This window comes from Zymoseptoria tritici, chromosome 3 (genome assembly GCF_000219625.1).
Source record: "Zymoseptoria tritici IPO323 chromosome 3, whole genome shotgun sequence".
NCBI classification, from domain to species: domain Eukaryota; kingdom Fungi; phylum Ascomycota; class Dothideomycetes; order Mycosphaerellales; family Mycosphaerellaceae; genus Zymoseptoria; species Zymoseptoria tritici.
This window is the reverse complement of record NC_018216.1, coordinates 1,315,193-1,337,501: the sequence shown is the minus strand read 5'-3', so window position 1 is coordinate 1,337,501 and position 22,309 is coordinate 1,315,193. Positions and strand designations below refer to the sequence as shown.

The following is a 22,309-nucleotide window of genomic DNA, read 5'->3' as shown; positions in this document are numbered from 1 at the left end:
TCTTCGCGATAGACGACTGTCGCTAGACGAGCCGACTCAATTGCCGTGGTAGGTGACGACGTCGGATAATTATCCGACCTGAGAGCTCGGGTCTCGGGACATCGGAACATGACATTTGGATGAATATTCACCCAGTAGTTCTAGCACGTCCACACGCTTCACTGATCGCGTCCTTCCTCTCAAACACGCCATCTTGATCTCAGCAGGCTCCTGCCGCATCGTGTGCTGCGACTTGTGTTGTTTGCTGAAGTGAGTGACTGGTAGCAGGTGAGGTGCGGTGGGCGATGTGACGTTGGAAATGCCTCACGTTGGAACTGCCTCCCGTCACGCGTCGCCAGCCTGCTTGGCGGCACTTCACTTCACTATCTGGTAAGTGCGGTAGAACATCGCTTTTGAGTTTTTCCTTCATCACAACAAGTCTTGCAATCCATCAGGAACCCAGCACGATCCATCATCTCGCAAACGCAATCACGAAGCCCAACCACACATTCGCCGCAAGCATGGCAGACTCGACGAAGACCACCCGCAGCAGCAAGCGCAAGCGCACCCAAGTCTCATACTCCGCCGATGACTACTTTGACTCCCTCGACATGGAAGGCAACGGCACCGCCACTAAGACCGACATCGCGCCCGATGCAGCGACCTTCGATACCACATCGGACAACAACGACGATGACGATGAACCCGAAGACGGCGAGTTCACACGCAAGGCATGTCACAACAAACGATTTCAGGCGATGTCACGCTGACAAGACCTTAGGGCAAGGGCAAGGCGCCTCCGAAGAAGAAGGTGAAGATCGCTCCACAGTCGAAGAAGCGCAAGCCGAAGGAGCAGAAGCCTTTCCGTTTCTTAGAGCTTCCAGCTGTGTGTCTCCCATCGAAACCTCGCGAGTAATTGCCTTGCTGACCAGACTCTCAGGAGCTCCGCGATGAGATCTACGATCTGTGCTTGACCGAACCCGACGGTCTTTTGCTCGTCTCGAAGCGTAGAGGAGCTCGAAAGACCGTCGCCCGCGGGTCCGTCACGACGCAGACTGGAACGCACTACCACGGCAAGTATCGCAGCGGCGGATACCGCGGCTGGAGGAGGTACTACTACGGCAATGAAGATCGTCCTGAAACGACAAACTTCGGAAGCCGCTCACGCAGGTTTGTTCCAGCCCTGCTCGCAGTCAACAAGCAGATGCGTGAAGAGGGGAGCAGTAGGCTTTACAAGCAAGAGATTGCGCTCGAAGATACTACCGCCTTGTTCAACTTTATCGCCACGATCGGCGATCACAACCGACAGATGGTGTCCAACCTTACCATCAAAGGCTGGGGACAAGGCAAGTCAGATCGCTGTTCTTTGACCTCGCATCGTGCTGACACCTTCAGGCCGCGGCAAAGCCGATGCCCACAACACTGCAGCTTTTGCCATGCTGTCTGTCTGCAAGAACATTCAGACGCTGCACATGGACTGCAGCCTCCAAGCTCACAGAGATCCAGCCGACCTCGCTGATACTTTCTACCGCGCTGCGCACTTCTTTCTTGAGGCCTTGGTCGACGCCAAAGGCGACGTTGACGCTGCAGTGGACGTGATCCAACTTGCTGAATGGCACTTCGACAAGACTCGCGTTACGCCACCGACCCTTCAGTCAGCCGCGTCTGGCAGCGCCGTGGAGTACAAACCTGTTACTGAAGTGGAGAAGCAGTTCCAGGATGAGTTGAGGAAGCTCTTGGTTGCGCGCTGCCGCCTCGACTGAACAAGTAGGATGGGATGCTTTCTGTGGAGGGTCAGACGTGAGGAGGGCGATGACTTGCGTGAGACAGCAGGCAGTTCGACATGTTACACCGGAGGAATGGCGAGGTGAAATGCATGATGCTTTTGCTCAACAAGGGTACTCCTTTGACAGACATTTCATTTTCTCGGCCGATGTCTGGGTATCATGAGACCAATGTTCATACTTTTGCAATGCCAGACATGTTCCAACTCGGTCTCCGTCTCTGTGCTCTGCGCCTCTATTGCAATATGCGTGACCTGGTGTTGATCAGCCATCACGACTTGGCAAGATGAGTTGTCCTTTACGCGCCGACCGCACTGTGGTGAGAGACTGAAGTATGGTGACTTGATGTCGAATGCCAAAATCTGAGATTTGCGAATTCTGAGCCGGCTGAGCCATAAAGTCGAGCATCTCTCCCATTGACGCAGCTCATGCCCCTTAAAGTCTCCCGACTTTGTGCGGCACCAAGCTGCGCTGGCATTGAATCCTATCGCTCGGACCAGGAGTCGCGCGAGCAGACAGACGGGAACCGCAGCGTATGACACTGCCATAACTTGATGATAGGCAGAGCACACTTTCGAGACAGTCTTTGAAGGGAATATGAACGATCCCGCCATTTGTGGCGAATAACAAGCTGCATTGCTGTCTTATATTTATTGCGGACTGAGTAAAAGGCAAGGTGACGGGAAGTGCTTGGCGCTCCTTTTCTGGCGTTGCTGAAATCCGAAGCTTTGCGCAAAGTCCACAGCAAAAATCCAGAACCCATCAGAAACAGAAAAGAAATTGATTGTGAAGTTCAGCGCAACCTACCGTGCGAGCTCGCACCAAAATTGCAAGAATCCGGTGTGGTTGAACCTGGCATGTTGACGTGTGAGGGCGGGAGCTGGCGGGAGTGGCAATCGCGCTGAGCCCCTACGCCAAAATGGAGACGACAAACATGACCACAAGCACGAGCTTCTGTGCTGGCCAACGACCGACCGGTGACAATGGCAAGGCATGCATCTCCTTGAGGGAGATCGTACCTGATACCTCCGAGGAAACCTCAAAAAAAGAGTTCAGATCGCGGTCAACCGAATGGTTGCCAAGGCAGTCTTATTTCAGTGCCAGCCCACAGGGAGTCTAACCCAGGTTGCTAATTTGGGTCCAATACCCCTATGCCAATCAACCGGATCATTTTACAGGTACTCCCGCAAGACGTCTCGTATCTGCCGCTCAGTAGCAACACAAGACTACGCATCGACGCGGTAAGAAACCGGACCGTCTACATTTCATCAAGTGATGTTTCCCAGTTGGAGAAGTTTCGAACTGCTGGTACTGTCAATGTCGCCTGCAGTTGATTGGCGGAAGTGGCCCGAAAAATCTTGATACATATCCCTCAAATTGATTTGCCCCGGTGTTACCCCGCCCGGCGCATCGGACTTCCGCTCTTCCGCTCGCGGTGAGGTTTCAGCGACGGTGCTTTGGCGACGTACCGCATCATGTCTGATTTTCCATCGACATCCTGGAAATCGGAAGAAGTAATCGGCGCCGGATCGCTGGGCCGATGACCGTGGTGGAATGCTGCGCGCAAGTGTTCGGGCGGGGGAGGCGAGCGAGGAAGGCCGCGCGGTTGGTCGAATCTACTCATCTCGGTCAGCAGTGCAGCGAGACAACGACGCGGGCATCGCCTGCGCTATCTTTTCCGACTGTGTCTTTCTGGAAACAAAGATGAACGCACATGGCCGTCACAGGAATGTCGAAGGCGCATCGTCGTTGATCGTCTCGGAAGGTGCTGAGAGGCGTGCGATGTTGCGGACGAAATCATTACGAGACCCTGCCTCGAGCACTCAAGACCTTGGAATGCACTGAGATCGACCACGGCCATGCCAAGTAACGGCTCCGAAGTCTCTGCCGCCGTCTGCGGACCGTGGGAGGGAGCAGGCCTGCCACTCAAGCGCCGCAACCAGGACCACCGCGACGCCCTCGGCAGCGAGCAGGACCATCATCAACCGTGCGCCCTCTCAAGACAGGCAGCCTGGCCGCGTGTCTGTCCTTTCTGGATTTTGTTCATCGCAGACGCTGTTGTGGTGTTGCTCCAGCTCTTTCAGACATCCGCCTGGTCCACGCGTTCCAATATCACCCGCCACGGCTCAAAGCTCGAAAGTCAGACATCATAGGTGATACGACAGAAGGGACAGAAGGAATAAAAGTATGACAATGAGAGTGTGATGCAGTGCGTGATGATGACCGTGAGTGCAAAGATCGGATGACAATAGGGAAGTGAGTGAGGTGAGGTGAGGTGAAAGTGAAAGTGAGCTAATTTAACTTCGGCCGGACTTCACTCCCGTCTTCGATCACCTTGGCGCTTCCTTCCACCTTCCATCACTGCAGCTCTCTGAGCTTCGCTCTCTCTATCACCTCGAAGGCCACATGATTCTGCGCGACCTCGCAAGATGCTCGCCTCGGGATTCACGAACGCTCCCGTGTCCAGACTTCTAGTCATCGCCGTTGTCGTAACCTCCTTCCTCGCCAGCCTTACCGATACGAAGGTCTTCCTGTGGATCGAAGTCCGGCCACATCTCCTGGATTACTGGCAGTATTGGAGATTGCTCACATGGCAATTATGCTACACCAACAGCACTGAGGTTCTCTTCGCGGCAATGACAATATACAACCTGCGTGTGATTGAACGGCTCTGGGGTAGCAGAAAGTTTGCCGTGAGCATATGTTCACCCTTGCGCAATGCGATTCCGGACTGACAGGTAGGTGTAGTCTTTCATTGCATCTACTTACATTTACAACACTCTCATCCCACCGATACTGCTGGCGACCATCATCAGGCCGCTGAGCTTTGGACGCATCAACTACCTCCCTGCAGGTCCGACTCCATTAGTCTTTGCACTCCTCGCGCAATACCACGCAGCAATCCCATACATCTACAAGTACCGCATCTCAGCATCTACGCCTACCGGAACTTCCGCAGACCAGGACTATGGGTTCATGCTCACGTCGAAGGCAACATCGTACCTGATACCCATGCAATTGGCACTCTCCCAGCTGCCAGGCTCTGCAATCTCGGCAGGCATTGGCTGGATTGTTGGTTTCGCGTATAGGAGGGAGATACTGCCAGGTGCAACGAGATGGCGTCTTCCAGCTTGGGTCATTGGTGGCAACGAACAGAAAGAGCGTTACGATTATCTCAGACGACGGATGGAGGGTGAGGCTGGAAGAGCTACTGGCGTGGACACCAATAGGGAGGATGTGAGAAGAAGAGGTGTGCTTGGTGGTCTGGCAGATCAGTTCAGAGGGGCGTCATAAGTATGTATGCTCCGTACTTCGCTGTTGCTGTACCCCGCCTTATTGTCTCCAACGAGCAGGTCGGATCCCATTCACTCCCTCAGCCTAGGACGGATGTGACTTCATGATTGGCCAATGACCGCATTTTCCAGGCAGCTCTGTCACATGCTTAGGGGAAGTGAGAGCAAAGAGTGAAGCAATTCCTGACCTCACCTCAATCGTTCCGAAGATGGGACAATAACAAGGTTTCTGATAGACTCCAGCATAATTCTTTGCTTTGAGCTTTAGTCAACGAGGACACCTTCGACAGCAACATTGATCACGAAAGAGACCTACACCACCATGCAGTTGACACCAGAAGCATATCTTCAGGCAATCCAATCCGACAGGGTCTACTTGATCGCTCAAGGCCATGAGATTCCCGTCCACAAAGCGCTCCTGGCGTTCTACTCTGAGTACTTCGCTCTCATCCTCTCACAGAACAACCCTGTGAAGAGCGAGGATGGTAAGCACATCAAACCCAAGCAGGCAGCAGAGATGGCTGACCCCCTTCCAGGGAAGATCTCGCTGCCCAATGTTTCCATCGCCACGCTCAAGCAGTATGCCTACTGGACCTACCAGACGCCCAACTTCACCTTTCCAGGCGACGCAGAGATTGAGCAGTTGCAGGAGTCCAAGACGATGCTGATCGATCTGTGGATCTTCGGAGAGACGTAGGTGTATCGATGATCACTCACCTTTGCCCTCGCTGACCCGACCGATATAGCTACGGCGTCGCGCGCCTCCAGAACGAGGTCATGTCAGCCCTGTGCGCTCTGCTTAGCACCAGACCACTTCTCCTCGCCAAAGCCGATATCACCGCAATTTTTCGACGCAGCCCAAGCTCCTACTCACAGCTCCGCCGCTTGACCAGCCTCATCCTCGTCGCTCAGGCCCAGGTCAAGAATAGTCCAGTGCGCATCGAGGAGTACGATTCTCCGATGTTCGGCGGCCTGACGAGCATGCTGTATCGCTCGATGCACACCTGGTACACGTCCGTGATTTCGGAGAAGAAGAAGCCCAAGTTGCCGCAATTGCTGCAGCTGCAGAGCATACAGAGCGGACTTGCGGTCCGTGAGCCGGAGCCGGAGGATTGGGTGCTTCGTCTGTGTGGTCTTGTAGTTCCGGTTGCACAGGCTGGGATGTCGAAAGGGGAGCCCATTGAGTTGGAGGACTAGGCTGGGATTGCGGAACAGTGCGCATGCTTGACGGAGCGTCAGAAGATGCCTTCAAGAGATAGGATGGAACTCCACGGGAACAGGGCCGCCGAGTCCGGATTACGAGCACCACAACTTCACGAGGCGTTGAGCAGGGCGAGTTTGATGGTGTTGGAAGCTGCTCTGTACGCTGTGTCGGAGATGCTTCTTCTGAAATGCGATCAGATCACTGAGTACGTTGGACGTCCACATGTGACAAACCGTGTGAGGCTTCTATTGAGAAGGTAAAAGGCTCCAAAACAATCCGCCAAAGACTTACTGTGACCTGGGAGAACACATGTGGTTGCCACCCTGCAAGTGAGACCTCCATGGCGTGTCAGTGATGGTCACGTCGTGGGTGGTGAAGTGAACGAACTCGCCATGAGATCACTACGGGGGCCTTGAAATTCGGTGCCTTCCGCTCTTGCAACGCTTACCGCACTTCATCACCTCCTCAGCATCACCGATGCACACGCTCGCAGCACTGTACTCCACATCATCGAACTGCAGCACTGCATCGTCTACTGCGCACCACAGACGCTCACGTCACCTGGCAGGAAAGCTACTTCACCATGTTGTCCGTCATGGCAGAACTCGTCAAGTCAGTTCCCCCACCACATCTCTACTTGACATGAATTCAGCAGGCTCACATTATGACAGAAGACTCGAAAGCCCCATGGTCATCGTTCGCGTTGGGCAAGGCTCCGGAGCCAAGGACTTTCGTGTGCCTCAAGACGTGCTCTGCGCATGTTCTACGTGGTTCACAAATGCGCTCAAAGCGGATCGCTTCGTGGAAGGACAAACGAGGCACATCCGGCTGCCAGAAGACTCGGTGTCTACTTTCGAGGCCTTTGTCGCCTTCGCTTATGAAGGCCGCCTTTCGTTCACACTCGCCAACACTCTCGCCCGTGGTGACGATTTTCAGTACGCCCTCGACATCTGGAATTTCGGCGAAAAGTATATGCTGCCACACCTGCAGGATGCTGCAGTGATATCGGCGTGCATTTTCCTCAACGAGGACAATGTTCCATTCGATACACTAGGCCGCTGCTTTGACTTGGCAGCAACGGAAACCTCCCCGTTTCGAATCATCATCGCCGACTACGCGGTCCATCGTATGAGCAGAGGAGGTGAGCACATCGGTATTGCAGTAGAACAACACCTCGGCGGCTGCTCCGGCTTCCTTCGAGCATTCCACTCCTCGCAGAAGGCCTCGGGAGACTTGGCCAAGATCGAATTCCCACGATACCGCACGCCGGCTCGGGCTGGGAAACAGCTCTTCAAAACCAAGGGCGACGGCGAGACATGGCGCGAAGGCGAGGACAAAATTTGGACCCAAGCATCGAAGTGGGACCCAACTTCGAGTGTCGAATGCGGCGGTTGCGGACTGTACTCAACATCGAGATTCGAGGGATTGGCTCAATGCCGCACATGCGACAAACTTGCCAGCTGCAACTGTGATCAAGAACAGTGGTTTATCACATGCAGGGAATGCGAGTCGAGCAACGATTAGAGAACGAGTCTCGAGCATGGCGCTGTAGACGCGGTGGATGACAAGCATCGCATGGAAGGCAGGGACATATGACATCCGGGGACAATGGGACCGAAAGGAATGATACGAGGATGTGCAGTGCAGGCGGCAAGTTTGTGTCAATCGCGACGGCTGTTGACATCTAGCCACTTCCTCACGGCATGACTGCCATCGTGTGCTGCACGGAATACTGGAGGCAGTTAGCATTTTTGAAGTTCCGCACGGCGTATCAAACTCACATTGCCTTTCCGTCTCATCCAGTCCACTCATGAACTCGTTATCACTGCCTTGCTGTACATTACGGGTATTCTGCGCCTTGTCTGCAATCTCCAGTGATCTTTGCTTGAATGTCTGCACTGTCGATCAGTATTTGCGCAACGGTATTGTGACAACACACAACTCACATCGTTCAACACCTCCGCAACCTCCTCATCCTCGAACAATTCGAGCATCCTCTCGCCCAACCCATAAAACCACTGCGCCTGCGCTCTGACATCAACAGACTTCGGATCCGCTCGTAATGCATTCAGTACACGATGGCCGAGCGGTGCGGGCATATCCAGCGTCGCCAGAGCCGTGTCCGCAGGTTTCGACACAGCCAGCATTTCTGCTATCCACAAAGGCAGTTCCAATTTGGTGCCCTTGTCGATTGCAGATCCATTGTTGAGAGGTGTGAGCTGCGGAACGGCGAGACCGAATTCGCAGGGCGCCTTCTGCGCATCCGTCAGGATGGCATCAGGGGAGAAGTAGGACATGGTCAAGGGCGGAACGCGAAAGCGACACGTTCAGGTGGTGGAAGTGGTCCGGCTTGAAGCAGTCGTTATCGCGGCAGTATTTCGATGTTGAAGTCAATGGAATATCGCCTGGTCCAATGGCCTCGGCCAGTATCGACTCCGGGAGTTGGTCGCGTGCGTAACGAGCGGACGCCTGCTCTAGGCAGACTGGACTTGCGTGGCCGCTGGTAAGCCGTATACCTTATGTACCTTATCGAAGCTTCTTTAGCCAGTTCCTTCTTCTCTTCTTTCACAACCCGCCCAAAGTTGCAGCAGACAATTCTTCGTTTCCCGCCCGAAATACTCTTCACTCGCGACCACACGAAATTCACGTTGCTATCATCGAGAAGTCGTCACGCGAGCGGCCAACCTGGAACGTCCACGCTCCCATTAGTAAGCCAGCCCTGCACATGAAGCTCTGGCCTCCCGTCACAAGCTCCAGTCGATGACATCCATCTAAACATCGCCAAGCGCCTGTACGACAAGGCAACACGCCTTTCTTCACCGCATCCCAACCAAAGCTTGCATCTGCAGCCTCCCGTCTTCAGCTGTTGAGCTTCTAGACCTTCGTTCCTTCTCAGCACTACTGAAACGCGACCTCAAAACATCACCGCGCCACCAATCGCCGGCCGCATTCCGGAGCTCGAACCGACGGCGACTTATCTGGCTGTCGTGTGATAGACCAGGTGACATCGACGTGGCCGTACATCCATTCGAGACATCATCCTCACATCCGGCACATAAACGGGACGAGGCTTCATTAATCATCACCAATGAGCCGCCCAGTCACAGGCTCGACACTCTCAAGATGACGGCGGACGGTGCAGTGCACGATCGCGTGTCTGACCTTTTAGGTCAGGTCAACGGGATACATCATGGGAGTTCCAACAGCAACGATGATTCTCGAGCAACGTCTCCCGGCGTCGGCGGCGATCGCACAATGCAAGATGGTGAAGACAACTCCAGCGATCTTGCGAGACTGGGACGAATCCGCCCTCGAGTCTTTCCCTACGCCGAATCATTACCCTACGAGACCGAGTCGGTGGAGAAGCGGGAGCAAGATATGGATGAGATGATCAAGCACCTGTACGTGTCGGTGGCTTCGGGAGACTTTGTGCCTGGCGCAGTGCACTGGACGAAAGAGATTCGAGGATGGATGACACTCAAGTTCGACTTGACAAAGAAGCAACGGGTGTCGTTAGTGAAGCTCTACTACGAGCTTTCACTGGCGCCAGGCCTAGAATACGCAGTCTCAGAACGCTTTGCGAGCATGTTCATGGTTCTCACCAAGAGGAAACACTACTTGCGACCTGGCAAGGACCTCATCCTCGACTGGCGGCCATTGTACAATGAGCTGAAGGTGTTCGTCCTCCCATCGGAGACGAGCACACAAAACACATACAGCAGTAAGAGGAATATTCGGACACTCACCAAGCTATGCACATTCGCGCAGCTCTTCTTCGATCCCAAGGATATACCCGCCATGCTTGAAGAGTTTTTGCCATTCTACAGCATGTCGTTCTCAGAGCACGCATTTGTGGTCATCGGACTGTTCAACTTGATGCTCCCGACCGCACCACCTCCAGCAGACGAACCCAAGCTCCAACCACAATACTACCTCCCAACCTTCTTCCATCTCTGGTCGACCATCAATCGGTCGATGATGGTCGATATGCGCTTTTTGGACATCTTCTCAAGGCAAGCTAGGGACTGTCTTGGAGCCGAGCAGGTGCCATTTGGTCCTTGCGGTATTTTCACGGAAGAGCAATCTTCCCTGATCTTCACCGCGGTGCTCAGAACACTCGACATTCCGGTCGGACAGGCTACCACGCCATACAGTCCGATCGTTGATCTTGGATCTGGCTCCGCTCTTTTCCTAGACCGAGATCCGAGGAAGCATCCGGTCTCGCACAGCATTGCAAGATGGATTGTCATGTCGCTTTCACCTCATTGCCTGAAAGTGGACAACTTGAAGTCCGTGTTGCATCAGCTCGAGGGTCTGATCCAAGGCATCGAAACCTTCTTTCACCCTTCCAACTCTGGCGCGTGGACGAAGGGCTTGTCTCAACTGGTCTACTACCTTGCTGACTTCTTCGTCATGCGATGGAACCGCGAGCAGAGTGGCGAGTATGATATTCCCGAGGATCGCAAGCTGAACGTGGAGGTGAAGCGTCGGTTCGTGCTGTGTCTACGAGATGTGGTGTTCATGGGTATCTATGCGAAGAGCGGAACCGCAATGAACTACAGCCTACACACACTGCAAAGCCTCGCATATCTCGAGCCTACGCTGGTCCTTCCTGGTGCACTGCAGCGCATCTACCCCGCGATGCAAGGTCTGGTCGAAGTCCATCGGACGATTTCATCCATTCGTGCCCTGCAGATGCTGAGCAGATCCATATCAAGGACCAAAGGCTTCCGATGCCATCTGACGACTCTTCTCGGCCTGGCACTTCCTGGCATTGATGCCAACGACCTCGACAAGACGATGCATAGTCTGTCCTTCATCCAATCAGTATGCTACAACATTCCGCTCCACGACTTGACCAAAGCACGTCGCAAGGTGAAGAGCGAGCTCGATAGCGATTATGAAATGGTCGACGCCGACTCCCCACCGTCATCGGGTACTGGCACTGGCATCGCCGTGGAATGGGTCACATCTCAAGTCGCTCGTTTCGATCAAGAAGGGCCAGGCATCGATATCGACTATGAGACCGAGCTGAACGAAGAGGACGAGACGTTGATCCTCAAGTCTTCCACCGCCGGGTTCGCCGAGTTTCTTATTAGCTTTCTCGGTCGTGTCTTCACGCTCTTGCAGAATCTGCCTGATGCTGCCAGAGTCAAGAGCGGTAGTCCAGAGGAGAATGTCGTCAACACACTACCTGCCGCGTTCAGCCCAATGCTGGCGAGTTTAAGCCCCGAGCTGTACGACATCGCTCTAGACCACATTGCCCGATTCATCTCAAACCACGTCGTCCACCAAGCACGCGATGCAATGGCGTTCATCTGCAATGCGCTCGTCAAGATCTCGCCCAAGAAGGCGCTCCGACGTCTCTTGCCAGACCTCATCTCCAGTATCAGGACCGAGATCAGCGAGAACGGCGCAGGCTCGAGCCGCACCACCGGCACCGAGATCCTGCCCAGAGATCGTGCTCTTGTCTGGCATGTGTCGCTCTTGAGTATGTGCGTGGTTCATGTTGGTAGCGATGTGCTCGAGTTTCAAAACGATCTGTTCGACATCGCGGCCTACATGCAGGACACCTGCAAAGGCATCCCTTTGGTGCACGTTTCAAATTTCGTGCACCATCTGCTGCTCAATTTGACGGTGACTTACACGATGGACTTCAATCTCTACAACAAGTCAGAGCTTGACCAAGGGTTGACTGTCGACAGCTGGGGTAAGATCACAGGACCCGCAGAACTCGACATCAACTGGCATGTGCCGACTCAAGCCGAGCTTGAATTTGCGACGCGGATCTACGAATCCCAGGGCGGTCGCGCATTGAAAGCGCTGAAAGACCTGATTTCAGACGTGGCACCTGTGAAGCGGGATGGTGTTGGCAAAGACTGGTCCGACGACGTTTCACGGAATCTAGTCTTGCTCCGCTTGGTGATTTCAGGCGCATCACGCTTGTTTCGCTCCGACGATGAGACCATCACGCCTTATGTCTTCGCCGACGTGACACCCAGAAGCACCGACGAGAATATGCCGCTCACAGCCGATCAGCTCGAACCACAGGACAGCCCCAACGACAGTGGTGTCGATCTGACCGAACCAGAAGATGAAAAGGTCAAGCGATCATTCGAATACTCCACCGGCTACCCTCTACAGGCCGGAACACCCCAGTACGAAACAATCCATCGATTCCGCAAAGAGGCTGGAGAGACACTGCACAAGGTGCACTCTTTCCTCGTCCGCAACCAAGAGGATGATGTGCAATGCTTCAATGCGCTGTATACAGCATACCGCTCGTGGTTTGTGGATATTGGTCTCGAACGCTCTGCTCACGTCCTTGATCGACTCACTCGTCTCCTTGCTGCCGACATTCATCCTTTCAAATCCTCGGGATTGAGAAAGCAGTACCCACGACCACTATTGGTGCGGAGAGCCAATCTCTACCACTTTCAGCGCCTGCGATTCAATGAGCACCCGCGAGCGGCTTCAGATCTCGACAAGACACTGCTTTTGGATCTTGCGCACTCGAGCACCTCGGTATACACCGAGATCCGCCGTACGGCGCAGTCAGCGGGTGAACAAGCAATGAAGAGTATCGTCGGTGCCAAGCCTCTCATCATTCCACCATTGCTCGATGCTCTTGAAGATGCATTGAAAAAGGGCGACCACCCCAGAATCAAGGGCGCTGTCTTCTCACTACTGTTCGGCAGTCTGGCCAAGCCTATCGGACGGAATTGGAAGTATGCGCCACGCATGATCAAGCTGTACATTCAAGTCTCGGAAGCAGATCGACCGAGCATTCAGAAGCTGGTATCGCAGTCCATCTTCACGATCCAGGATATGACCAAGGCAATGGATCGAATGGTCATTCTCGATGAAGGCACACTCAATGCCATCTGGCCCAAGAACCCAGCCACCATGACAAGAACCATTGCGCAGACGATAGAAGACGCCCAGGCGCTCGTTCCACAGAAGAAGGCCAAGATTGCACAGCGACGCAAAGTTGTGGAGAAGCGTAAATCAGAGCTTGCTGCCGAGCTGATCGAGTCTGTTAGAAACAGTCATTGGAAGAAAGCTGTGCGGACTGCAGGCATGGCAATTGGCCTCGACTATCGTTTTGAGACCATCGCTTCTGACGGCATGCTCGACTTGGTGGTCAAAGGTGTCATCGATCCTCATCCACAATTGCGAGCTCTGTACGGTAGCTCCATGACGGCCATCTTCAGTCTCACTCAAATGCGTGCACTGGTCGGGCACAAGTACGAGAACTACTTGATGGACCAGCAGAAGGATCCTGATGAGGTTTCCGTTCCGACTGATCGCGACAACCCAGGTTGGACCACTCGCTACCTCGAGGCATTCGCAAAGCCAGAGGCTGAAGCATACATCGACAGTGACTATCCCGGATGGCTGGTGTGGCAGAAGACAATGCGCGGGTTCCGTACTGGTCCGACCCTTCTCGAATATGACGAGACCGAGCTCGCAGTCCGCCGCAAGGTGGGCAAACACCTCGATCGCCACTGGCTTTCGACCTTCTTCGGGTACATGAAGCAAGAACCTCGCGATAACGCCGACCGTTTCCGCATGTCGATGGCGATGATCGTCGCCTATGCGATGGACCTCATGGCGAATGACCTCACTCCAGTAACCTTTGACGATTTCAAGGATCTCACACAGGCAGTGTACGGAGATGGCACTGATAAGCATCAGCATCGTGCGATGGCTGAGATCCTGGGTGCGATGTTGTTCAGCTCGGAGGAGTTTTCGCAAGAGCTGCGCACCAAGATCTGGGAGTTCGCCTTCCCAATCGTCCGCCGCATCTTCAGTGACGGCCTCACACCTGAGAACACATCATACTGGTCTTCATTCGTGGCACTCATCGTCAGTGGCAAGGACCCTCGTCGAGCATGGCCACTGGTCGACTGGCTCGCAGGCTTCCGTCTAGACATGGAGTCAAGCGCCGCGTTCAAGGAGAGCTCGAAAATCTCCATGCTGCAACTTGTTGTCGGCTCTGCGGGATGGCATTTCCAGCTTCACCGCCCCATCATCGAAGACTTTCTGGAGCATCTTGACCATCCGTACAAGAGCGTTCGTGAGATCATGGGAGGCACGCTTGCGACAATCTTCCGCACGAGGTATCATGAATCGTACAAGGACATTCCGACGCTGCTTGAAGCTCAGAAAGCAGAATCCTCCATCGGCACACGACCCTATCAACCCAGTGAGGAGTACACTAGTACTGTCAAGAGCATTTTCGAGCGGATCGAGAAGTGGCGTTTGGAGCGACCAGCTGGAGTGCAGACGCCGACGCCTTACACTCAGGCCAGCAAGACTGTACTCTTATGGCTCGATGGCTCACTCGGTAACTACGACTGCACGACTCTTGTGCCCTTCTTTCCGGACACCTTCATGGAAGCACTGCTCCACATGATGGACATCAAGGAGGATCCCGAGCTGCAAGCGCTTGCATACCACGTCTTCCGCCATCTTCCGAACATTCCTCATCGTCCAGGCGAGGAGAAGCCGTTTGTGGCATCCCTCGTCAAGATCGGCAAGCAGGCCACTTCCTGGCATCAACGTCTGAGAGTCCTCATCAACATCCAAGTCATTTACTTCCGCCACCTGTTCCTGCTGCCCGAAAAGCAAGCTGAGGATCTCTTTCAGTGTGTGCGCGAGATGCTGCACGATGTGCAACTCGAAGTACGCTTGGGAGCGGCCGCAACTCTCAGCGGCATGGTTCGCTGCTCACCGATTGAGTTCCGCAACAAGAAGATCTCCGACTTGAAGAAGCACTTCGCCAACCTCCTCATCAAGAACCCGCTGCCAAAGCGCAATAGAGCCGGACCTTCTGAAGGATCCAACGTGCCCAGCCAAGAGCAGAACAAGTTGGTGCTCACACGTCACGCCGCCGTGCTCGGCCTCGGTGCTCTTGTTCAGGCCTTCCCTTACACCTCTCCACCGCCAGAGTGGCTGCCTGAAGTGCTTGCGACGCTTGCTGGACGTGCGGCGAGCGATCCGGGTATGGTGGGTAAGAGCGTCAAGACCGTGCTGAGCGACTTCAAGAAGACGAGACAGGATACGTGGCACGTGGATGTCAAGGTGAGTCACGTTCCCGTTCGATTTTCTGAGGCCGCATACTGACTGACATCTCACAGGCATTCAAACCGGAGCAGCTGGAGGATCTCGAAGGCGTGTTGTGGAAGAGTTATTTTGCCTAGGTGCGACAGTTCCACTTTCGCGACAACAGCAAAGGTATCGGTGCATGTGATCGAGGGCGGGGTTTCGGCGCTTTGAGCGGCATTACATGGCGTCGATGGGATCAAGACAGGGCTAGAAAACAGCTCACGGCATGCATGATTGATGTAGCATTGTGTATTACATGCGTTGATGGACGGATGACTTCCACGTTAAGACGTCGGTGTGCTTTCCTGCCCTCTGCCCTTAGGTCGTGGTACCTGAGGGCTGTGCAGTCAGCAGATGGGAGGGAGAGATGTAAGAGGTCGCCTTTGCATTGTTGAACGGTGTATATCATTGCCTGATCCAGTACCATGGTTCGATTGACCGCTCCGAGGTCAAGCAATGACTTTCCGTCGGCTTCGTGCAGTCGATGTAGTTGTCCGTGTGATACAACAACGTGCGACGGCCGGAGTGCCTTCGTGCTCTCCGGACTAGATGCCTGCTTTTATTGAAACACCGTGGATCCGTTGCCGAAAGGCTGTAATTCGAGCAAGGAAAGAAAGGCGGCGTTCGCCCGCGGTGGCACAGAGAGCTCATCGGGTAGCGACCTAACATAGAAGCACAAAAGCATCATCTGCAATGTCTGCATGTGGAATCGCTGAAACGTGCATTCTAAGTATGGAGACTTCCCGGGGTGAGCTCTGCGGCCTTCAATTCGTCAATGAGGCCTCTGGGCATGCAATGGTGGCTGAGTTCCTTGGTCGAATCGATTGATCGTCCTGCCGCGGACCTTCGATTGCAGATCCGATTTCGCGGTCGAGTTGCCTCTTCCGTAGTCTTCTGCTCTGCGGTCATGCGTCTTCCATCGCGACACGGCAGCATGGCGTCCTCTGCTTCGTTCGAGTCAACTCGCCCGTGCCGTGGTGGTTGAGCGAGTATAAAGAGGTGTGGTCGTCCTCGTACCTGACAACGATTTCTCCGAGACAAGGATGTGCCCACCTTACCAAGATGTTCGACTTCACCCGTAGGCGACACGACCGCGTAAACACCTCCACAGCGCTACCTCCTAGATCGAAGGATCGCTATGCTGGTCAAGCATACGACTACGGCGGCACTTATGCCTCTCTGCCACCATGCTACTCGTCTCAAACCGCCATAGCTTCGCGTAGCCCTCCTCCACCGTACGATGAATATCCCGGACCGTACAGACATCAAGGCCATGCGATGAGCCCGCGGCCGCAGAAATATCAGTCGCAGCAGCATCTCCGTGTGAACTACGCCCAACGACCGTGCAGGCAGAAGGACTCTGGTGCCTCGCAAGTACATGGAACACGATTGCAAAAGCCCAACCCGTACCGGGGACAGAAGGCCCGTAACAGCGACGCGAACTTGCTAGGACGACCGCTTCCAAGGTTCTTCAATGGTTGTCCAGTCGTACGAACGATGAATCAAAGCGCGGCAGCGTGCGATAGAGTCGGGGCACGAGTCAACGAGGCACTTGCACAACTGGATGCTGAGGAGCAGGACTTGGAGATCACACGTTTGGATGAAGACATGAGACGGGCAAAAATCGAGAGCTCGAAGGAGAAGCCAATCGAACAAACGCGTTGTAGTACAATCGACTTTCGCAAGACTTGGCAATATGCAAACTCCCGTTTACCACCGCATGTGCCTCCGATGAAGATGTACATGGCGACCTGGCAGATTGTTTGCATGGCGGCACAGGGGAGCTTGGACGTATATCGACGACCACAGAAGGAGGAGAAGGAGGACTATGTCAAGGCGGATTGGAGACAAGGCACAAAAGCCATGGTCATAAACAGCAGGCCTGTCGACGATCGGAATCTCATCGTCATCGCGATTCGAGGGAGTCGATGGAACATCATCGACTGGGCTGTGAATTTCCGGCCTGCTCCATCCGAGCCCATCGGCTTCCTGGATGACGAAGGCAATGCCTGCCACGCAGGTTTCCTGCAGGTCGCACGAGCCATGGTCGCTCCCATCGCCGCCCGACTACGGAACATGCTCGAGCAGAACCCATCCCGCGCTTCGAGCTCTCTTCTCTTCACAGGCCACTCCGCTGGAGGAGCCGTCGCCAGTCTATTGTACATGCACATGATGGCAACGACCTTCGAGTCTGAGTTGAATCTCTTGACGGGTTGCTTCAAGCGAGTCCATTGCGTGACGTTTGGAACTCCACCTCTCACATTTTTACCTCTGCACAACCCACCTGGCAAGAAGTACGAACGGAATGTATTTCTGAGCTTCGCAAACGAAGGTGATCCAGTCGTACGAGCAGACCGTCAGTACCTCAGTACTCTCACGCGAATCATTGCCGCGCCTTCACCTCTCAGTGATGCGAGTCTGAAGCAACGAATGAAGCAGGGCAACACCTCGGCCGCCGATCTCAAGCCGTTGAAATGGGAAGTGCCACCTGCAACGTTGTCGAATGCCGGGAGGATGGTGCTGTTGAGAGAGCGGCCTGGCAAGAAGGGCACTGTGGAGGCAGTGCAGGTCACGGATGAGCAGTTGAGGGAAGTGATTTTCGGCGATCCGGAGATGCATCACATGGACTTGTATAAGCGCAGGATCGATGAGCTGGCTATTGCTGCTGTCACGGGCGCTAAAGTTAGCTGAAGATGCGTGTCCAAGCATGTCGTTCTCACTCCAGAACAATGTCAGCTAAAAGGGGCAGCAGGCAGCAGACTCTTTGTGATTGTGGAGCTGTAAGATCGGTCCTCGACGAAGGCCGCAGCTCGCAGACTTCAGTTTGAACATCAGCGACCGAGTTCTTCGTCATCATACTCTACCGAGGACATCGATTTCTCTTCCGCTCCATCAATAACGCCGACATGTACGCCCAACCCCAGATCAGCAAGACGACCTCCGCCACTCGTCGGAGAAAGAGCCTCATGGGACCCCAACCAGTACCTCGCCGCTCCAGCAACCTAGCCAACGTTTGCGGCCACGGCACGACGAACAAGACGACTACCGCTCATCAGAGTAAGAGTCTCACGGCGCCAGCGACGCCACATGTTGAGGATCCGCATCAGGCAGGAGAAGATGTGCCATTCATCTTCATCAGCTTCCGTGACTTTCACGGCATTCATCTGCAATTCTTGGCGGAGATCACTACGGAGCTAGGCAGAGCCATGGTATATTGCCGCCTCGATGAGACTTGTCAAGACGCAATGCTAACGCAATATGCAGTCGCAATTCTGCGCTCGCACGAAGCGCACTACGGCATTCTTCCTCTACGACGGCGAGCGTATCATGAGTGACAACACCCCACAGGATGTAAGTCTGCTCCAGATTTTATCGGGCACAGACTGTGCTGATCTTTGCTGTAGCTCGGCATTGTCGACGGCGACATTATTGTTGTTTTCGAAGACCAAATCGGCGGCTGAACAATATCGGAGGAGGGTGTGGAGGCTGGAAAATAGGTCTGCCAGTACGGAGAAGATGATGCTGTGGTTCTTGCCTCAAGCAGAGGCATGCGACAGATTGAGCAAGAATGAATGCTCGTTTCAGCACAGGGCCAGACAGCGAATTAGAACGTTGGCAGCGGGGCCTATCAAATGCACGTTCTACGAAGGCACACTAGCTACTCTTTCCCCCTTTCTTCACTTGTGCCAAGAACAACCAATTACCTTCAGCATACTCCACGATGCCTACGTCAATTCCATTCCGCCCCATAGGCGGTCCGCATGCTATCGCAGGAGACGGCCATGCCGTCGAAGAGAAGCCTTCCACCACAAGGGCTAGGACCGATTCCAGCGATAAGCAGTACGCCGAAGAAGCTGCGCAACATGTCACGATCACATTCAGCGACAAGGGCGACGCACAAGTACAATTCAAAATCAAGCGCACTACAAGGCTGGGCAGGGCTATGGTACGTGTTTTGCCATTGCTTGAGCTTTCAGAGTGAGGCTAACGCATAAAGCAGACAGCGTTCTGTGATCGTACCAAGTGTGACATGCCAAGGTTCATATTCGCAGGTGCCCATGTGACATTTGACGACACCCCCGAGAAGGTATGTATGCGCTCACCGCTAAAATTTCCATACGTCTTGCAGACTTTGCTGACTATGTGGATGCTTTCCAGCTCGGAATGATCGATGGAGATATTGTCGAGGTATACTACGAGATACGGGGAAGCTGAACAGGCATGACTGAGTGGAGGCCGGGCAGCCGAGTGGCGTTCAACGGCTGCTGCCTCGAGCAAATGTACTGAAGTACGAGCAGGTGAAGCGTTGTCTTCTCTCAGCAGTCAGCCTGCGTGGGCGCAGCAACAAGGGAGCGGTACGGTGTTGCTGGTTCTCAGACCAAAAGGCAATTGAGACAACACCATCGAAACCAGTAAAAGGAGAGCCTTCCACAACTCCCACGACCCTACTTCGGATTACAACGTGACCCTAAATGACACTTTGAGTGCACGTTCTGCCACGTCGACTACTTTACATCGATGGAGTAACCTTGTCTACCAACCCGAGTCTTCGTTTTCACGATCCGGCGCTAGCAATTCACCTCACTTCACTTCACATGAAACTAGCACGTGCAAGCCAAGCTTGGAAGCCACTAGTTACCCTGCAATCTTCCGTCACCACAAGACAAACACCGTCCAAGCTCTCTTCTTCTTTCGCGAAACAACAAACTCTTCCTCTCCACCTCTCCACCAACCACCACCACTCGCCTCCACCGACACCACCACTCTCCTCCAACAACACCACTTCAACACAAACTCCTACCACCCCACCTCCATCACCATGGACTATCAACTCCCAACTACCAACGACGCCGACGCCAACGGCAACGGGCTTCCACCGCCACCAGTCACAGCCGCCGCCGCCAACGACACCGAAGGCCCAGCCGCGCCCATGTACCACGTCGTCACACTCCGCGAACAGAACGGCGCCGAGTTGCAGTTCAAGATGAAGACGCACATGAAGTTCAGCAAGGTCATCGTACGCTTCTTCAACATCTAGCACACAACACACCGCCCGGCCACAGCTAACGTATCAATAGAGCGCTTTCTGCGACCGCACCGGCCGCCAGCCGACTGGCATCCGCTTGCTCTTCGACGGGGAGAGGTTGACAGGGGATTCGACGCCAGGTGAGGTATGTGTCTTCTCGTACTCCGCGATGTCTTGACTGCGCTGACGTTCCTGTGATTGTCTAGCTGGAAATGGGTGACGAAGAGCTGGTTGAGGTTCACGAGGAGCAGATTGGAGGCGGAGCCTAGAGGATTTGGAGAGATTGATGAGGATTGAGCTGGGTTTAGTGCGTGGGTCGAGATTCGAAGCGCTTGAGAGGGCGCAAGATACCCATGAGATTCTCCGATGGATCGATATTTGGTCCTGAGTTCGTGGGCTTACGCACCACGTGAAAAGCAGCTCAAGAAGCTCGTCGATGGTAGCGCACCGGAACGCATTTGAGGATCAAGAAATCGAAGGGGAGGAGCGTACCAGAGACAATGGCTTGAGTCGATTGACCACAAAGCGTTACTTTTTGCGTTCCACTTCACGTCGAGATGCAGCTGATAGCAGCACTTCAAGAGCATTGCGCAGTACGCTTCTTTCATTCTCCAGCGCCGATTCGCTCATCAACAAATCTCTCCAAGCTCCTCCCACCTCGCGCCCCTCTCTTCCCACTGCCGATTCTCATCCCTCGTCGCCTCATATCTTTCCCTCTCCTCAACCGGCCATACTTCATCTCGCTTATAATACCTCTCAAATGACTTCGCGACCTCATCATCAAACCGTAACCAAGGCTGCTTTCCTTCCGTGAAGATGAAGACACCCGGCTTCAACACCTCATCAATTCTATCCCCTCCAGCGCTGACTTTGTCCAGCGTTCCAGTCCGCACAAACGCGATCGATGGGCCAGTACCGGTATAGTGACTCCATACCGCAACGTAACATCGCGGACAACGGGCGATGACTTGCCCTTTGCCACTTTCGGTCGGCATCAAGCAAAGTTTCGGTATTTGCTCTGGGCTGGCAGGTGTGATTTCCACGTATTTCGCTTCGATCATGGCGTTCAGAGTGAATGTTGATCCGGACTCGCGTTGGCATTGGTGGCAGCTGCAGCAGTGGATGAACATCGGTGCGCGGGTGAGGTGGTATTCGAGCGAACCGCAGCCGCAGCGGCCAGAAATCGGGACAGGCCAGGGAGACGCCATGGTGGTTGGATTGAGGTGAAGTTTGGTCTTGGATCAGTTGTGGATTTGTTGAAGTGAAGTCGAGGATTCGAGGGAAATCCACAACCTCGGTCGGAGGATGCGCTAGCGTTGACCACTGTAGATCTGAGGTGGAAGTGGACGAAACATGTGTTCCTTGCATTGCTATTCGTTTTCGAAGATCCGGATTGATGTTCGCGTCATGTGCAGCTGCAGCAGTGGATGAAAATAGGTGCTCGGGAGAGTCGGTGTTGGAAGTCACCGCACCCGCGGTCGTTAGAGAGGAGGGTGAGGCCAGGGCGGACAATGAAAGCCTTTCGGACAAGTTTTGAAAGGCGTCGACAGGTCTTGACAACTGACGAGTTTGTGGGCATTGATATCATTGTAGTGTGGGTCGCAGAGGCCCTTCCAGATTCGAAGGGAAACCATAGCCCGCCCTGCGCCAGCGTTCGATCCATCCCTGTTGGACATGGACAAATAGTGTCCCTCTTAATGTTTTTGTGTCGAAGGCGTGCGATTTTCCAGAGCTTCAGTGGTATCCTTCATGGTAGCTGGTCCTAGCATACTGTCGTATTGAGCTTCCGCTCCACTCAATCTCGGGGTGTTCCGAACAGTTAGTAGCAGTGATCGCCGGCGCAAGACGAGATATGTGCAAGGCTTCAGGTATGACTGGCTCTGACAAAGTGCATTCGCCAGTTTCAACCATT

The 22,309-nt window shown here is 54.2% G+C and overlaps 8 protein-coding genes across 8 annotated transcripts; 6 read left to right on the top strand and 2 right to left on the bottom strand.

Moving 5' to 3' along the window:
* Window positions 1–298: 298 nt before the first annotated feature.
* MYCGRDRAFT_91598 (uncharacterized protein) lies at window positions 299–1,742 on the top strand (the record flags this gene model as incomplete). The annotated part of the gene is made up of 4 exons (XM_003854434.1): window positions 299–369; window positions 443–714; window positions 912–1,329; window positions 1,463–1,742. The coding sequence occupies 4 exons, from the start codon at window positions 299–301 to the stop codon at window positions 1,740–1,742; spliced, it is 1,041 nt and encodes a 346-aa protein (XP_003854482.1).
* A 1,742-nt stretch (window positions 1,743–3,484) lies between these two features.
* On the top strand, window positions 3,485–3,984 carry MYCGRDRAFT_103671 (uncharacterized protein; the record flags this gene model as incomplete). The annotated part of the gene is made up of 1 exon (XM_003854435.1): window positions 3,485–3,984. The coding sequence occupies one exon, from the start codon at window positions 3,623–3,625 to the stop codon at window positions 3,914–3,916; it is 294 nt and encodes a 97-aa protein (XP_003854483.1).
* A 208-nt stretch (window positions 3,985–4,192) lies between these two features.
* On the top strand, window positions 4,193–5,057 carry MYCGRDRAFT_69677 (uncharacterized protein; the record flags this gene model as incomplete). The annotated part of the gene is made up of 2 exons (XM_003854436.1): window positions 4,193–4,456; window positions 4,512–5,057. 2 exons carry the CDS (start codon window positions 4,193–4,195, stop codon window positions 5,055–5,057), a joined length of 810 nt encoding a protein of 269 aa, XP_003854484.1.
* Window positions 5,058–7,921: 2,864 nt separating this feature from the next.
* On the bottom strand, window positions 7,922–8,877 carry MYCGRDRAFT_69673 (uncharacterized protein; the record flags this gene model as incomplete). Its single annotated transcript, XM_003853722.1, has 3 exons — window positions 7,922–7,992; window positions 8,042–8,153; window positions 8,207–8,877. 3 exons carry the CDS (start codon window positions 8,555–8,557, stop codon window positions 7,922–7,924), a joined length of 534 nt encoding a protein of 177 aa, XP_003853770.1.
* Window positions 8,878–9,461: 584 nt separating this feature from the next.
* On the top strand, window positions 9,462–15,604 carry MYCGRDRAFT_56573 (uncharacterized protein; the record flags this gene model as incomplete). Its single annotated transcript, XM_003854437.1, has 2 exons — window positions 9,462–15,347; window positions 15,404–15,604. 2 exons carry the CDS (start codon window positions 9,516–9,518, stop codon window positions 15,464–15,466), a joined length of 5,895 nt encoding a protein of 1,964 aa, XP_003854485.1.
* Window positions 15,605–16,979: 1,375 nt separating this feature from the next.
* On the top strand, window positions 16,980–18,062 carry MYCGRDRAFT_37787 (uncharacterized protein; the record flags this gene model as incomplete). Its single annotated transcript, XM_003854438.1, has 1 exon — window positions 16,980–18,062. One exon carries the CDS (start codon window positions 16,980–16,982, stop codon window positions 18,060–18,062), a length of 1,083 nt encoding a protein of 360 aa, XP_003854486.1.
* Window positions 18,063–19,092: 1,030 nt separating this feature from the next.
* On the top strand, window positions 19,093–20,666 carry MYCGRDRAFT_91594 (uncharacterized protein; the record flags this gene model as incomplete). Its single annotated transcript, XM_003854439.1, has 6 exons — window positions 19,093–19,317; window positions 19,396–19,458; window positions 19,530–19,559; window positions 19,987–20,388; window positions 20,450–20,542; window positions 20,604–20,666. 6 exons carry the CDS (start codon window positions 19,093–19,095, stop codon window positions 20,664–20,666), a joined length of 876 nt encoding a protein of 291 aa, XP_003854487.1.
* Window positions 20,667–21,026: 360 nt separating this feature from the next.
* On the bottom strand, window positions 21,027–21,605 carry MYCGRDRAFT_91593 (uncharacterized protein; the record flags this gene model as incomplete). The annotated part of the gene is made up of 1 exon (XM_003853721.1): window positions 21,027–21,605. One exon carries the CDS (start codon window positions 21,603–21,605, stop codon window positions 21,027–21,029), a length of 579 nt encoding a protein of 192 aa, XP_003853769.1.
* Window positions 21,606–22,309: the final 704 nt, after the last annotated feature.